Source organism: Coffea eugenioides, chromosome 10 (assembly GCF_003713205.1).
Source record: "Coffea eugenioides isolate CCC68of chromosome 10, Ceug_1.0, whole genome shotgun sequence".
NCBI classification, from domain to species: Eukaryota; Viridiplantae; Streptophyta; class Magnoliopsida; order Gentianales; family Rubiaceae; genus Coffea; species Coffea eugenioides.
In genome coordinates, this window is record NC_040044.1 from 35782840 (window position 1) to 35797755 (window position 14916).

The 14916-nt window shown below is 35.2% G+C and overlaps 2 protein-coding genes across 3 annotated transcripts; both read right to left on the reverse strand.

Moving 5' to 3' along the window:
* Positions 1-2645: 2645 nt before the first annotated feature.
* On the reverse strand, positions 2646-3492 carry LOC113750178 (chromatin modification-related protein eaf1-like). The gene has a single exon (XM_027294136.1). It carries the CDS (start codon positions 3483-3485, stop codon positions 2850-2852), a length of 636 nt encoding a protein of 211 aa, XP_027149937.1. The 5' UTR covers positions 3486-3492; the 3' UTR covers positions 2646-2849.
* A 2280-nt stretch (positions 3493-5772) lies between these two features.
* On the reverse strand, positions 5773-12490 carry LOC113749503 (replication factor C subunit 2). Of its 2 annotated transcripts, none has more exons than XM_027293261.1 (12): positions 12400-12490; positions 12187-12265; positions 11972-12051; positions 10378-10497; positions 10174-10243; positions 10028-10101; positions 9471-9591; positions 9293-9355; positions 8514-8573; positions 6726-6851; positions 6564-6647; positions 5773-6053 (listed from the first exon to the last, which is right to left on the reverse strand). In XM_027293261.1, the coding sequence occupies exons 1-12, from the start codon at positions 12441-12443 to the stop codon at positions 5955-5957; spliced, it is 1020 nt and encodes a 339-aa protein (XP_027149062.1). In that variant the 5' UTR covers positions 12444-12490; the 3' UTR covers positions 5773-5954. The 2 variants fall into 2 exon arrangements, with proteins under 2 accessions (XP_027149062.1, XP_027149061.1); XM_027293260.1 differs by having other exon boundaries at positions 5773-6072.
* Positions 12491-14916: the final 2426 nt, after the last annotated feature.

Consider the following 14916-nt stretch of genomic DNA (forward strand, 5'->3'; position numbering starts at 1 on the left):
AGTTGAGTGATCAAAACTCAACTAACAAAAAATTTAATAACTACTGAGGTAATCTACTCTTTTCGTTAAAGTCCTCTCCTTTCCTTTCTTTCCCTTCCCTTTCCTTCAATTGAAGCAGTGCCTAAAGGACATAGTGAAAACAAGGGAAATGATATTCCTTCTGATTGATTTAATAACAAAATTTGCCCCACATTTATATCAAGTTATCAACACTATCATCATTATCTTCTTCATCTCTACTGTCTCTTTCAACCAACGACCTGACCCTCTTGTCACCATCTTCGCCTCCCAACGATATATTGAAAAAACTACAAAATCCCAAATCCAATCCACTTATCTACCCCCCCCCCCCCAAATTCTACGCAAATTGCTACCTTTATATATATGAGAATTCTGTAACCCTAATTTGTTTTTGTCTTCAATATCAAAGGAAGGGAATTTTGAAAGAATAATTTTTTTATATACTGTCAGTGTATAATTTATTTTATAGTAACTGGTTTAAACTATGTCACATAATATGACATGTGATATACATTTAAAGTTGCTAGTGTAAAAAAATTACTATATTATTAACGCATAAAAAAGTAATCGATTTTTAAAAATCATGATTTACATTTTCATTGGCAGTTCAAGAAACTATAGAAAAAGTAATTATTAGATCTACAATTTAAGTGGTACTCAATTTTAGAATGAAATTGACTACTTCACTCATTCAAGGATGGGAGAGCAAGTTAGAAATTTTTGAATGGTTTAGAATTGCAATATGTTGCAGATTAATTTTTTATTTCGTCATAGGTTCTCAATTTAGTGTAAAATCAACCATAATAATTGTACTAGGACATTTCTATGCAATTAGAACTACATATAAAATTCAGAACCTCTCTTTTTTTTTTAAATTAGGGTAGGTAAAAACAGTCACTTGCAAAACGCAAATTCCAATATGGGTCATAAATTTGAGAACCGGTGAATACATACACATACACACTTTATCAAATTACCTGTCACCCATCAATAACCCTTAATTAATACCAAATCCTAACGAATTACTCATCAATCCTCAGATCGAATTAACCATCGGATCGATTACCAGCTGGTATTGAATTTTATCCTATCCGCTGCCATCCGTACATAGCCCTACTCCCCACTCTTAATTAAGCAGGCACAACTCATCTCAGGCTCGCCTCGCAATAAAAAAAAAATTGACAATAGCGATAAAGGGATAATTTCAGAAATAGGTCCTGAAATTTACAACATTTGCAGATGGTGCCTTTCGTGTCCTGAGGAATATCAAGGTTCGGGTATTCGTTTCATATTTCCTTCACCATTAATCCTCCCTAATGCACATCTTTTTTCAAAGATTTTCTTGGTATGTATCATATCATCTACTATACTGGAAATGTCAATAACCCAACCTGCGATACCTCTGTCATGTTACTCAACTTTACCTTCTTTCTGGAATCTCACTCTTATCTAAGAGCCAATTTGTGCTTTCAACTGGTTCAACGTGCTTTATTCTGTGTATATGGTTCTCTTCAGAGGCTGAGGTACTCCTAAGAAAAGGGATTGGTGATAAGACAATACACTTAAAGAAGAAACTAAAGATCAGTGTTTAGGTTACATTTATTGGACTCAAACTCTAGATTAGGTGGGATTTCTTGAAATAAGAGATCAAAGGCATAACTAAAATGAAAACAAATTAAGGTATTAAAATTATATGACTGCTTTCATTTTGTTTTTTTTTTTTTTGGGTAAGCTTTAAGTTGCATTTCATCCTCTTTTAAGTTTTGTTTATCGCCACTTTGCCATCATGACTAAGAGCCAAAATTCATGGTAAGATGTTTCATATGAGATTATGACTAATGATTTCCGTACCATGCATGGTCCAATTTCTTTCTTTTCCACCTTTTTTGTTTGTCAAGTCTATATGCCGACACATATATCCTTCATTGGCACCACAAAATTTCAAATTAACCTCACTTTTTTGTTTCTAATTTATCATAGTTTGTGTGACTGTTGTTGAAAACTTTTCGTAGTTTATTAACCGAATGCTGTTGACCATGCATGGTATATGTTAAACGTATATCACTATTTACTTTCAACAAATCTACACCACATTTTTAATGCAAAAAGAAAATTACTGCTTGATTAACTTAAAATACATACATACATACATACATCCCTAAACCAGAATGAATATAGAGAATGAAGGAAAGCAAATAAAAAAAATGCGGCCCGCCATGAGGGTTTAGCGTAATTAAACCCATTAGTTGTTCTGCTTTTGTAAGAACATAAATGATTTACTGTCTTAATGATTCGGAAAGTTGAAACTCCAGACGTCCAGGAAAGTTGTCTCTGTCCGGAAGATGTACACAAAGATTCAAAACTACCATCATAATATTGGACTTCAAATTTCAAAATACCGCCCTTTAATCACGGAGGAAAATCTTCTTCCCTACCTGGCAAAACTAGTCCCCGATAAGGAGCCTTGTCTTACATATTAATTGTGACAACATCAAACGTTTTTCTCTCTTTGTATTTTAGGATGGCAAACCATAACAATATCTATAAAAAAAATGAAGAAGAAAGGAAAAGACCATTACAATAATCATTCTTCATACCTTAATAAGATATTGCATGGATTTATATTCATGTGCACGTTAATACATGAGTTTGGTAAATGAAAATTCTATTCCAAAGTTTTACTACGAGTAAGAAACGAAGTAAGTGTGACATTTTTAATATGCAATGCTATACATGGAAACTAATAAGATCTTAATATATATCCAATACTGATATGTGATAAAAATGCTCCCCACAAATACAATGTATTTATTTCTATAATTCTTCCTCTAAAATAGCCCAAAGCCAGCCCACTCGGCATCGTTCACCGGCCGGGGTGATGACCGGCGGGATGAAAATGAAGAAGAAAATGGAGAATCCCAGAAAGGAGACATGGACGCTCTACTTGAAACTGACCAAGGGGACAACTTTCCAAGATCCGAAGCACTGTCAGGTTCGGACTTGGACTCAGGTCGGACCTTAAGCTTGTGCTGCTTCTTTGTTTTCTTTCTATCATTCTTCATGCTGATGAGAAAAGGAGATGTTGGAAAGCATCCACTGGATAATACATTCTCGGGTTGTGCGAGAGTGGAGTTGTTGAAATGGTACCGCTCCGAACGGGTTCGAGAAGGGGACGGAAAGGATCGGGTACGGGGCTCCGCCTGAAAGCAGAATCCGGCAGGTGGAGGTGCAAGTTTTGTTGGAGTGTCAGGCAATGCACCATAATCTGAAGTATTGTTTGCTGCCTCCTTTAGTTGTTCCTGCAGCTGCTGTCTGAGAACAAATGAAGGACTGCAATGAAAAGATCTTCTTTTTTGTTCATATTGTTCGGGTTGTTGGAGTTGGGCCTTTGGAAGTCCGGGTCGGACCTCCCACTTGAATGGAACAGCCCCTGGCTTCTTAAATGAATCATCCACCACTGCCATACTACCCAAAAAAGTGATTGTGAAAATTCCCTTTTTTTTTCTTTCTCATGTGCTGAGTGTTGAACTCTATTTATATAGATGGAGTTAGATTGGGGAAGGATAAGGGTCATGGTCATCATGATAGGCATAGTCTTGGCTTGATTAAAGGCGTTGGAGGTGGGGTTGGTGGACCTTTAGGGTATACAATTTTAATTACCAATTTGCATTTGCTTATATACCATGCATGGACTTTTCAGTAGATCGGTAGGTGATTAATCCTTTGTTTGTTTGTTTCTTTTCCCTATTCTTGATTGATGATCATATGAAGGTGACGTGGTGAACCATGTGCTTGTGTTTTTTCTTTATTTGATTTTGAGTGACAACAGAAAATGTATGCTTGGATAAGCATGTGTCCAAGAATAACTTAGGATTGCAATTTTTTGAAATTTTTGTAGAAAATATATTATAACGATTTGACATATGTGAGGTAAAAAAGTGATTGGAAAACGTGTTCACAAAAAACGTAAAGATTTTTTTGGTAGAAAATCCCTTTCCAAACACGGTAACTTCTCAAATTATCACCTTAGTAACGACTATGAAGAAGGCAAGGATGATTTATCTGGACAAACGTGTCGCATATGGAATAAAGAATAAGTCATTTTTTAGTGATTTTGCATTATTTTGTTGAACATGTCAGTCAGTATACTAGTATTTTCCTTCTTGACTGGTAAAATGCTTCTTTGTGGAAAAAAGGGAAGATCCATGATGGCAAAGTCAAGGTGCTTAGGAAATATGCTTGATTGTTTTAGATTGCATCACCTCATACTTGGAAATAAAATGATTTAAAAAATGCATGTACTCAAGCTTTGTCTCAAGTCACATACACACTTTCATCTATACAGGAGTTATCAATGCCGTATTCACCGCTATGTCTACGTCTACAAAGAGTAATTTGAGCTATTCCAATTTCAAATGATGTAATTAATTCCACTTTGTATCCTTTAATTATATCCAAATTTTCGCTCTGGTTCTTAAACTTTAAAATGGGACACTTTAAGTCCCTAAATTATAAAACTTGTTATACTTTCATCCTTGAAATATAGAACTTATCCATTTTAATCTCCAAAGTGTGAAACTTATTCGAATTTAGTCTCCAAAATATATCCACTTAGACATAAAATCTATCTCATCTTCCTTAATGAGTGGGACAAATTTTACAGTTTAGGAACTAAAGTGTGTCAGTTTTAAATTTAAGGACTAAATTGGAAATTTATGTATAGTTGAAGGGTGCAAAGTGGAATTAACCCTAATTTATATCCCTAAATTGCACCTCAAATTCATTTAGGTAATGACAAGGAACTAAATATGCAGAACTGTGAGTACATCGAATCATCATTACTTTACCATAGGGCAAATATTTCGCATATGAGAGAGAGAGAGAGAGAGAGAGAGAGATTCCAATTTTGTGGCAGCTAAAGAAAAATAGTAAATAATTGCTAGAAAAGATCTATCCACCTAAAATTAGGTGGGTGTCATGGGTAAATTCCAATTGCAAAGTTTGAAATTTGGAATGTTAGTAGAATAGTATCAAGGATGAAAAAGGACAAATAATGGAACTTCGTATTGTTGTCTCAATTAGTACGTCCGTTAATGGTCCCTCGGCATGGTGATTGAATTAAACGGTGCTTAGATTTGAATAAAACTCACAAAGTCAACTAATATCATAAGCATGGAACCGCATGGATATCCCAGCGGACTAGAGGAATGGGAAATGTATAGTTGAAAGACCTTTGTACCTAACAAGTTAGACTAACAGAATTTGCACAGTTCTATTCAAAGTTTTCCTATCAGTTGCAAAAATTTTACCATAAATTAATTGTTCAGGAATTTCATCTCAAGTGGAGGAGAAATGAAGGGATATTTTTCGATATTTGAGAGTTCAGAAGGCAATATATGGACGGAGAATCATTCTAGAAGAGGCCAAAAATGCATTTCACCAGATAAATGAAAGCCGAATTTACCTTTACCTGTTGATTGAATATAAAATGCTTAACCGTGTTTTCCTTCCTTTAAAGACCATCTACTGATCAAACAGTTCTTGGACCAAACATATAGAAAAAAGAAAAATCAATTTAGCAGCAATATGAGCTATTTTTAATCCTTTAAATATTGCAACTCAGGACCACCAAAGGCCAAGACATTTTTTTTGGTTCAGTCCTGCATGTGGGAACTGTCAAGGGTTAGCTTTCACATATCACAATGACTAACATGACGACTGGAAACATTTTGGACCTTGCAAAATTTTGGATAATGCACAAGAGTATTAAAGAGGACTATATTAAGCAAGCCATAGGGTTACAGATAACAAAGAGCAGCAAAACCATCATTAGTAAAGTTAATGACACCAAATATTTTAGACAAAAACTGGAAAACAGAAAAGGGCACCACATAATTTAAAATGAGCCTAGCAGATCGAAATGTCTTAGCCATCTAATTCTCATACCTAACTCTCATAACATAATTCTTGTGGCAGGTTACAAAGTGCTTGCATCGTTTTGCTGGCCACATCCAGCAGCTGCAAATATTCATCTGCTCCATCAACAAGACACTGAAAAACCCACCAGACAAAACATGAGTACGAGTCAAAACTTGTACATGTTCCAGTGTCAACTCAGAGCAAAAGGAAAGGGGCCAAGTCAAAGAGCCAAAGTTATGGAATTGTGTATTGAGTTATGGTTGGTTCTATTGTGGGGAAAGTTGATACTATAAGCAAAATCAAGAAATCAGTGATACAAGCCCCATGCAAACAATATTCCGGTAAATTGCTCACTAACAATGAAAAGCATATTCGACATGCACAGTTCCATATTAAGGCTACCAATACTGCACTCTCAGGTCAATAGTCCATAAAACCAGCAAGAAAGTTAGAGAATTCCACAAGTTTCTGCATATGAAACTGAAACTGAAACTCAAATCCTGGAAATTGTACGAGGAGTCCAAGTAATTGGTCAAGGTATATTCCTTAATACTGTTCTATATAAATCCAGACAAACACTTGAGCATTTTGAAAATTTTGAATTCACTGATATGCAGAAACACCTTATCTGCTTCACCCAATTTCTTGCATATTCTTGCCTTCTGTTCATCTGATATGTCATCTGCCTCAACAACTAAATCAAACAACTGGAAGAAGCATCACATCAGTATCTAACAAGTAAAAATAATTGGTGTAGATTTTGCTGCATGCAAATAAAATGGCACCTGAGATAGCATCTGAGAAACTGGATATCCTTCAGCTATTACATTCTTGACTTCCTTGTCTGCAAGGTCAAAATTACCACTTCTGCAAGCTGAATAGAGAGCCTGAACAACATCCTCAGGAATAACCTGAATATTTGCCAGACAAAAGGGTCAAGCATGTAGCAGGCACCATAGACCACAGTAGAGAACTCTGAACGAAGAAACAGTAATCCGATATTTCTCCAATCTAAATTCAATGATGAAGAGTACAGTAAGCAGGACTTTGATCAAATTGTCCTTCCTTTTTCCATCATTCTCCAAGGCCCTGCATGCTCTCTCTTTTTTGGGGTATTTGGGATGGGGTTAAACTCTACAGGATGTACCTTATAACCAGAATCACAATTTCCACAAGAAAATATCCTTCTCCGACATCAAGGAGACACAAAAGATCCTAAAAGCGTGTCATACAGATTATTGCAATAAAAATGCTAATTCTAGGCAAAATCTAAAGACAAGCATTACTAGACTAATCACAATAGCCCTTAGAGAGCAATTAAAATTTATAGGAAGCTTAATGGGGAAAAGAAGGCCCTTGAAAATTTAACCATGTGAAGGACAACTTCACATTTCCTATTTGGCACAACAAAAAAGAAAGAAAGATCTAAAATCAAGCCATCACTCAAGCTCATGCTGAACTTTGGCCATTTTGCAATAATGGCATGAAAGTTACATGTAACAAAGCTAACTCCATATAGGTGGAATCTTGTAAAGCAATTCAATTTCAAAGAAAATGGATAAAAGATTTTGACAAAGCAGTGCCTTGAAGTTTTCTTTCAAATTTTGGAGATCATATAGATGCTTGTTGAGCATGTTAAATAGTGGTATCAACATCTCCTATAACTTACTTCCAACCAGCTTACAATTCTCAACTTATAGGTTTTAAAGGCTAAGGTATTTTTTGGGCTGGTCTCTTGCAAAATCCAACTTACAGCTGGGTAGTTATTGTTTCTGGAGACTGTTAATAACATTAGGTTGACACCTCAAACTTTATTACATGCTTCTTTTGGACCATTTTCTAACACCACCCATTTCAAATGCTTAAAGATCAGATGATATTCTCATGTTCCTTGCCAAAGGCCCCAGAAAATTGGAAGTTAGAATCCCCTTTCTCCCTCCTGCATCAGTAAAGGCCAAAAGGACATTCCACAGCCTCCACCAAACCATCAGGACAGGCAATCACATGTACAAGACTACCAAACAATCATAATCGTATATCCATGATTTAACAACACATACTCAGTTGACAGGGTCTGCATATAAATAATGAATATTAAAAATTTTACCTCCTAAGAAAAAGGTCAAGCAAACGTCAATGACAATCAATGTGTCTTTCATAGTACTCAATGTGTCTTGTCAAGGACAGAAGACAACTCTAACAAAGCTTTCAACCATGCATCTGAGAACAGAAGGGTACATATTGCCCTAGTACAATGCAGCACAAACTAAAGCGCACTAGACAACATGTGAAAGATAAGAGATGTAAGATTTATCAGGATTAGAAGGCCAAAAAGAAGACAGATTTTAGGATTAAAAGCCAGAACCAGATAAGTTAGATGACTCATGCACTGTAAAAATATGCAACATAAGAAATCAGCCTTAGCAGACGAAAAATTAGTTGTAGCCACTCAACAAGAAAACTAAAGAAATATTAAAGCCCTCAGACACATTAAAGTCTGAAACCATTCTCTGTTTCTTTTTCAAAGACGCTATTAGAACAAACACTTGACAAGTCTATAGTAACCAACTTACCCCAGAAACACTAATTAAGTCTCTGGATGAAATAGAAGATCCAAACAAGCGAGCAGCACTCTGCAACAATCCAAAACAAAAGAACAAGCCCATTACAAATGGAAGCTGATTTCAGTAAAAACATGGCAGATATAAGCCATTGGCCAAAAGAATCACGATTATCACGATTGTAATCCCCATTAGGTAAGAAAGATGGAAAATCTCGAAAGAACATGAGAAAACCTTCAGTTAAAATAATGAAAGAAATATATTAATTATGAATAAAAAAACATATTCAGCAGGTGTAAAATACAAAATTGGAAAATGCTACATATAATTTTTCTAAGTGCATGCAAGTAACTTTAAAGAAGCTAAAAAAAATAGAAATTGAATAGTAAATGGTACTTCCATATACAAGGGCAGAATAGGAAGAACAGGAAAAGGCTGAAAACAAGAAAATTTAGGAAAAGAAAAACATGTTTGAGCAGAACATACTGGTATAGCAAAATAAGAAAATAAGTAACACGTGCCCCAGGTTATGGGCTGATGCAATCTATTAATATGTTTGACCTTTTACAGTAACGGATCTCCACTTCCTCATCAGTGTGAAATCGCTCTATAGCAACCTCACATATCACCCACAAATTGAACTTCAAAAATGCACATTGATTTAGCAATCTAACAGTCTCAAAGTTTTCATTTGGGGCATTACTAGTTTTCTGGCACTGAGAATACGGCACTGCTGAGTACCAATGCATCCATACATGGTAATTCATGTTCATTGTTAAGAATGAACCCACCTGTAAGTATGTTATAGCCCTACGGAGATCTCCTTGTGATATAGAACTTAATGTTGCAAGAGCCTGCAGTCAGAACCAGTTCATAATTCAATAAGATAAATTCAAGGAAAATACAAGAATTTACTTTATGCATAAGCAGGGAAAGTTTATAAACAGCATTGCATGACTAAACCCTCACATCTGAATCAAGACTAAGGCCTTCCTCTTGGCAAATGTAAAGGATTCTGTTGCTCATAATATCTTCCGTTAGTGGCTTGAATCTGAACTTAGCGCATCTAGAAGCGAGTGGTTCAATAATCCTACAAAAAAAATATTTTTCAAATGATTAATTACAGCCAAGAGACTGTACAGTTCATAGGCTACATATATTTAGGGAAAGCATTCCTTTTCCAACAATAACATGCCAAATTCTTCACTTAATAGATCCACTCCTCCAGAAATTGATTTTTACAAGTTTTTCCATGGTAAACACTGATTTGAAGTATGCCAGTATGACAATTATTGAATTGTACCGCAAAATCATGATGAATAGAGGAAGCGTAAATAAAGCACAAAAAGTAAATCATCAAAATTTACAGTTTTCAATCTATGAGTATATTGGGTGCGCAACACACACACAGGGGAGGGGGGGAGAGAGTTAGAGAGAGAGTCTGACTGGCTGACTCATTGGGTGACTGAGAGATAGGGAGAAGAAAATTTGCAACAGTTGAATGAAAAATATTTAAGGGAAGTAACCTGCTGATGTAATTACAAATGAAGAAAAATCTTGTAACTTTTGAGTATGTTTCCATAGTACGTCGTAGGGCATTCTGCAAACAAAATGGTCTCTTGTGTCATATTACAACAGATCATAAGTAATCAACAAAAGCTAACATACTTGCCTGAGCATCTTCAGTCATTGAATCTGCCTCATCAAGGATTATGATCTTGTAAGGGGGACAAGGATAGCCTCTAAAGTACAGAACGCATTTAGTGGAAGACAACCAAATGAACATAAATACGCTTAGAGTAAATCGAGTCATAAGACAAATCAGATTAAAATACATACAAATGCAACAGCAAAGAGAAAAAGAAATTATATGTACCCTTGACGACCAGAACCAACAGCAACTGCAGCAAAATCTTTTATTTTAGTTCGGACAACATTAATTCCACGGTCATCACTAGCATTTAGCTCCAATACTCTAGATTTATAGAGTTCAGGCCTGTGAATGAAGATGGTTGAGTTCAAAAAAAGACAGATGATAATTCAGGTCGTGATCATTTGGTACACAGAACCAACATTCTCAAGGAAACCAAGCTGGTTCAAGTTTTTTTGACTAAATGTATCATATCAATGTGCTAATCAGAGGATAGAAAAGGCATCTACAAGTTTTCAAATAAGGCGAAGGAATATCCCAGCAAAGACATAATTTGCCACATTTAAATTGGGATCATTAATTAGTTTAACAGCACATGGAACCTATTCTGCACAAAGAAAACTTAAAAAGGAAAGAAGGCCAAAACTTGACACTGTGGTTATGCTTCCATTGCATTTCATTGTAAACCATCCACAATATGCAAAGGATCAAAATACCTAATGACTTTATAGTAGATGGAAGAAAGGACATGTGCATTTCTAGAGAGGTGCATTTCTAGAGAGGTGCCTTTCCCCGGCCCCACTATCCCAACAGAGAAAAAAGGATAATACTTAAATTGCTACATTCACCACTGAACTCAGGTATAATTTGTAGAGGCAAATGTATTATCATTTTTCTCAAAAAACAACTAAATTCTCAAGTGTTAGAGCATTTCTAGTTATTCTACCCATGCGTGTGTCAACTACCAATCTTCATGCAAATACATGATTTACATGCTCATATGTTTATTGACAAGCTCAAAAGACACAGAGCAAAGTTAAAGCAGCACAAATACACGACAAGACAACTTCAATGAGCAATACACCGGGAGGCATGAACTCTCAACTTTTCCGGTCACTAAACATCACTTAGATTTTGGCATTTTCTTTTCATTCACTACTTAAAAGCCAATTGTTCTTAAAATCTAGATAAAACACAAATTACCTGCTAGTGTTGGACGCTTAGTTATTAATTTATTAACTACTTAAATTTCTCTTTTCTTTCGTGATCATCCTACACTTACTCAAATAGATATTATGAAAAAGATTTTTTTTTTTTTACCACCATAAATATTAGATACAAGTTTGAAGCAGCTGAAGACTTTCAACAGACATATATTACACTCATAATTTAGCTGGTCCAACATTCTCTAAGTTCACATCAGTGAGATCATTAGCAGCTACACATATATTAGCCACGCGACTCCAAAATCTGAAAGCGAAGAAACTAACACGTCAAGAAGATCAACGGTATCACCATTAGAAAGAAATGGAAGAAAATTAGATTTATATTATCTTCTTCATTTGTTACCATGGAAGAAAATTTCATACTTTTTTTCTGAAATTCAAGTCATTCACAATACATTTGCCTTGACTGATATAGTTTAAAACCAATCTCTCTCTCAATTTCTACAATTTCCTTGTTTCCACATTCAAATAGAATATCGCATAATTACAAGCAATTAAGCTGACAGAAAATCAAAATGAAATTTTTAAAAAGGACCAAAAAAGGAAAAATTAAAAAAAAAAAGGGATTTCAGCATGAGTAATTAGCTTCAAACCCGAAAAGTTGATGAGCAATGGCGAGGGCCGTGGTGGTTTTGCCAGTGCCGGGAGGTCCATAAAATAGCATATGAGGGCACTATATTAAAAAATTCAAAAAAAATTACAATATTATTTATGAAGCAACCAAAGAATATACTTTCAATCTAACCCTAAAAACAATGATAAAATGAAAAGGAATCAAAATTAGCTAATGAAATTGATTGAAATTTACATTGGCAGTCTCAAGAGTGTTGGTTAGGACTCGAACGACCTCGTCTTGGTGCGCTACATCCTTCACTTGCTTCGGTCGACTGCGTCAATTTATTACGAAAAATGTTACTCAAAAACAAAAAAAAAAATAGAGCAAAATAAAGGTGTATCTACTGAGTGTGTGATTTTGTGCGTGTTTTGAGTGTGGAAGAGAGAGAAGAGAATTAGTTGTTACTATTTCTCAACCCAGGGCTGCGAGGTCTGCAGCAATGGCGCCATCTCTGTTTCTTCGTCTGTCAACAAAAGCTGGTTCTTATTTTCCCGCTTCAACAAGGCCTACACTCTTGTCTACTGTGCCTATTTAAGTTCTCCTTTAGATTGCTGTTTGGGAAAATGGCCAAATTCGTCCCTAAACTTTTTTTTAATGTCGATTTAATCCCTAATTTTTGTTTTCGGCCAATTTGATCCCTAAACTTATATTATGGTTTCAATTAAGGATTTTTACGACGGCACAACCATAAAAATCGATCAAACTCCTTATTAACCAATTAAACAGAGGTATTTTAGGAACATTAGATATCTCTTCCCTCTATCATTAATCTCCACCGCTTGCCACCCATCTTCTCTTCTTTCATCCCACCTCTCTTTTCCTCCCTCTCTCATGTCAGTAATTATGCCTGCCATTCCTAGTGTTTGCCTGGTCCTAACGAACAATTTGCCTGGTTCATATTCAATCCATTGCGGCATGACTTCTTCACGCTTTATTCATCACCGAACAATTAAAAGTTTTGAAATCCCATTTACCGACCTTCTCTTCGGGGGATTGGGGATTGTGGGAAGTGGGAACCATTTGCCATCAAGTTAGCTTAAGTCGTTGGTTAAGCAGCAAAATTCCATCTTGAAGGAATCCAATCGCAATAACTAGTTTTTCTCGTCTTAGAATGATCAAACGGGGAAACAAATGATGATTAAGGAAAAGAATGGATAAATGTAATCCAACCATGTGTCCATTTAGATAATAGGATTTGAAGGAAAGATCTAATGAACGAGCTAATTGGAAACACAGAACTCAAATAAGAGTTCTCCTTTTTTTTGTTATTACTTTGGCAAAAGAAGAAATTGCCACAAAACACTTGCGTACAGTTTTGGGACAGAGTGCGCCTGCCGGAACAAACTACCCCCCCCCAAACACACAAAAAAAAAAAAAACCCAAAAACTCCCAATTCTAATTACTCCTCCGAAAATATTACCAACCAAAAGAAAAAACGGGGGAAAAAATGAGAGTAAAAGTAAAGTAGCAGCTGCTGCTCCACGTACCAGTAGAAAAAGGGCCTGAAAAATCAGCTAAGCATCAGATCCAGGAGAGTGATACTGGTGACTTTCTTATCGCAAGATTTTTTTAAATTAATTGCCTGGCCCGCTATTTAGCAATCGGATCCAACTAAGAAGCTGACTTGTTTCTCTTTGTTATGATTTTTTTTTTTTTGTCTTTTTCCCTCGCTAAGACCAGGCAAACACTAGGAATGGTTTTTTTCCCTCGCTTGCCTGCCACCCATCTCCTCCTTCTCTCAGTCCACCTCTCTTTCCCCTCCCTCTATCACGTCAGTAATCACCAGGCTAAGAACAGGCAAACAATAGAGGGAGGGAAAAGAGAAGAATGCGGGTGGGAAAAGAAAGGTGGGGTGAGAGAAGAAGGAGGAGATGGGTGGCAGACAGTGGAGGCTGATAATAGAGGGAGGAGGTATCTAAAGTTCCTAAAATACTCATGTTTAATTGGTTAATAAGGAGTTTGATCGATTTTTCTGGTTGTGCCACCGTAAAAATCCTTAATTGAAACCATAATATAAGTTTAGGGATCAAATTGGCAGAAAACAAAAATTAGAGATTATATTGACATTAAAAAAAAGTTTAGGGACGAATTTGGCCATTTTCCCTTACTGTTTTTTAAAGTTTTTGTAAAAACGTACTCCCTCCCTTTTTTTATAAATGACGTTTAAGGTTTTGCACATCAATTAAGAAAAGTTTTTCATTGCTTAAATTTGTACACTACTTTCCTTTTGTACTCTCATTAATTGTCCAATTCATCCATATTTTTTCTCACTAGAGTACTAAATGGTACTGTTTTACTAGGCCAAAAGCAATGCAAACTAACTCCCACCAAACTAGGAGTAGTAATTAAGAACCCTGTATTGGAAAAGAGAGATAAAAAAATAAAATTGTGAAAAAATAATTTATACTGTATGGGGATAATAAAACGACAGATAAAAGTACACTAGAGCAAATTTCTTAAACGTCAGTTATAAAAAAAAGGAGGGAGTATAATACATCGATTTAATATATATATAATAAAAAAATTATTAAAAAATTGTGTTCATAAAAAAGGATTTCTATAAGAACTGAAGTTTGAATTCAAGTACTAAAATCCTATGTAATAATTCAATTCAACATTTAAATTTAAAATGCGCATGATAAAATTGAAATTTGAAATTTAACGTCTGAATCTATTAAGTTTTTAATTGTTAAATATTAAATCTGATATATTTGAATGTATTCATATTAAATAATAAGTGAATAATTTATCACTTATTTTTTAAAATTAAGTTTTGTTTAAAAAATTCAATAACACTTAATTTGATCCCCTTTTAATTCAACGGACTGCTAGGCTGATTTTAATTTAAACCTGGATCGTGATCACTTCTAGTTGTAGCCTACTTGTAGGCTTTTTTTTTTTGCTTTGCTTTGTTTTGTTTAT

Bases quoted from the DNA above. Each gene is read 5' to 3' on its own strand.
- LOC113749503 (XM_027293260.1), bottom strand. From the start codon at position 12,443: ATGGCGCCATTGCTGCAGACCTCGCAGCCCTGGGTTGAGAAATA. The intron at 9,592-10,027 runs GTTACTTCCCTT...TTTTTTTTGTAG, and splicing joins ATTTGTAATTACATCAGCAG to GATTATTGAACCACTCGCTT. The intron at 8,574-9,292 runs GTGGGTTCATTC...GGATTGTTGCAG, and splicing joins GGGCTATAACATACTTACAG to AGTGCTGCTCGCTTGTTTGG.
- LOC113750178 (XM_027294136.1), bottom strand. From the start codon at position 3,485: ATGGCAGTGGTGGATGATTCATTTAAGAAGCCAGGGGCTGTTCCATTC.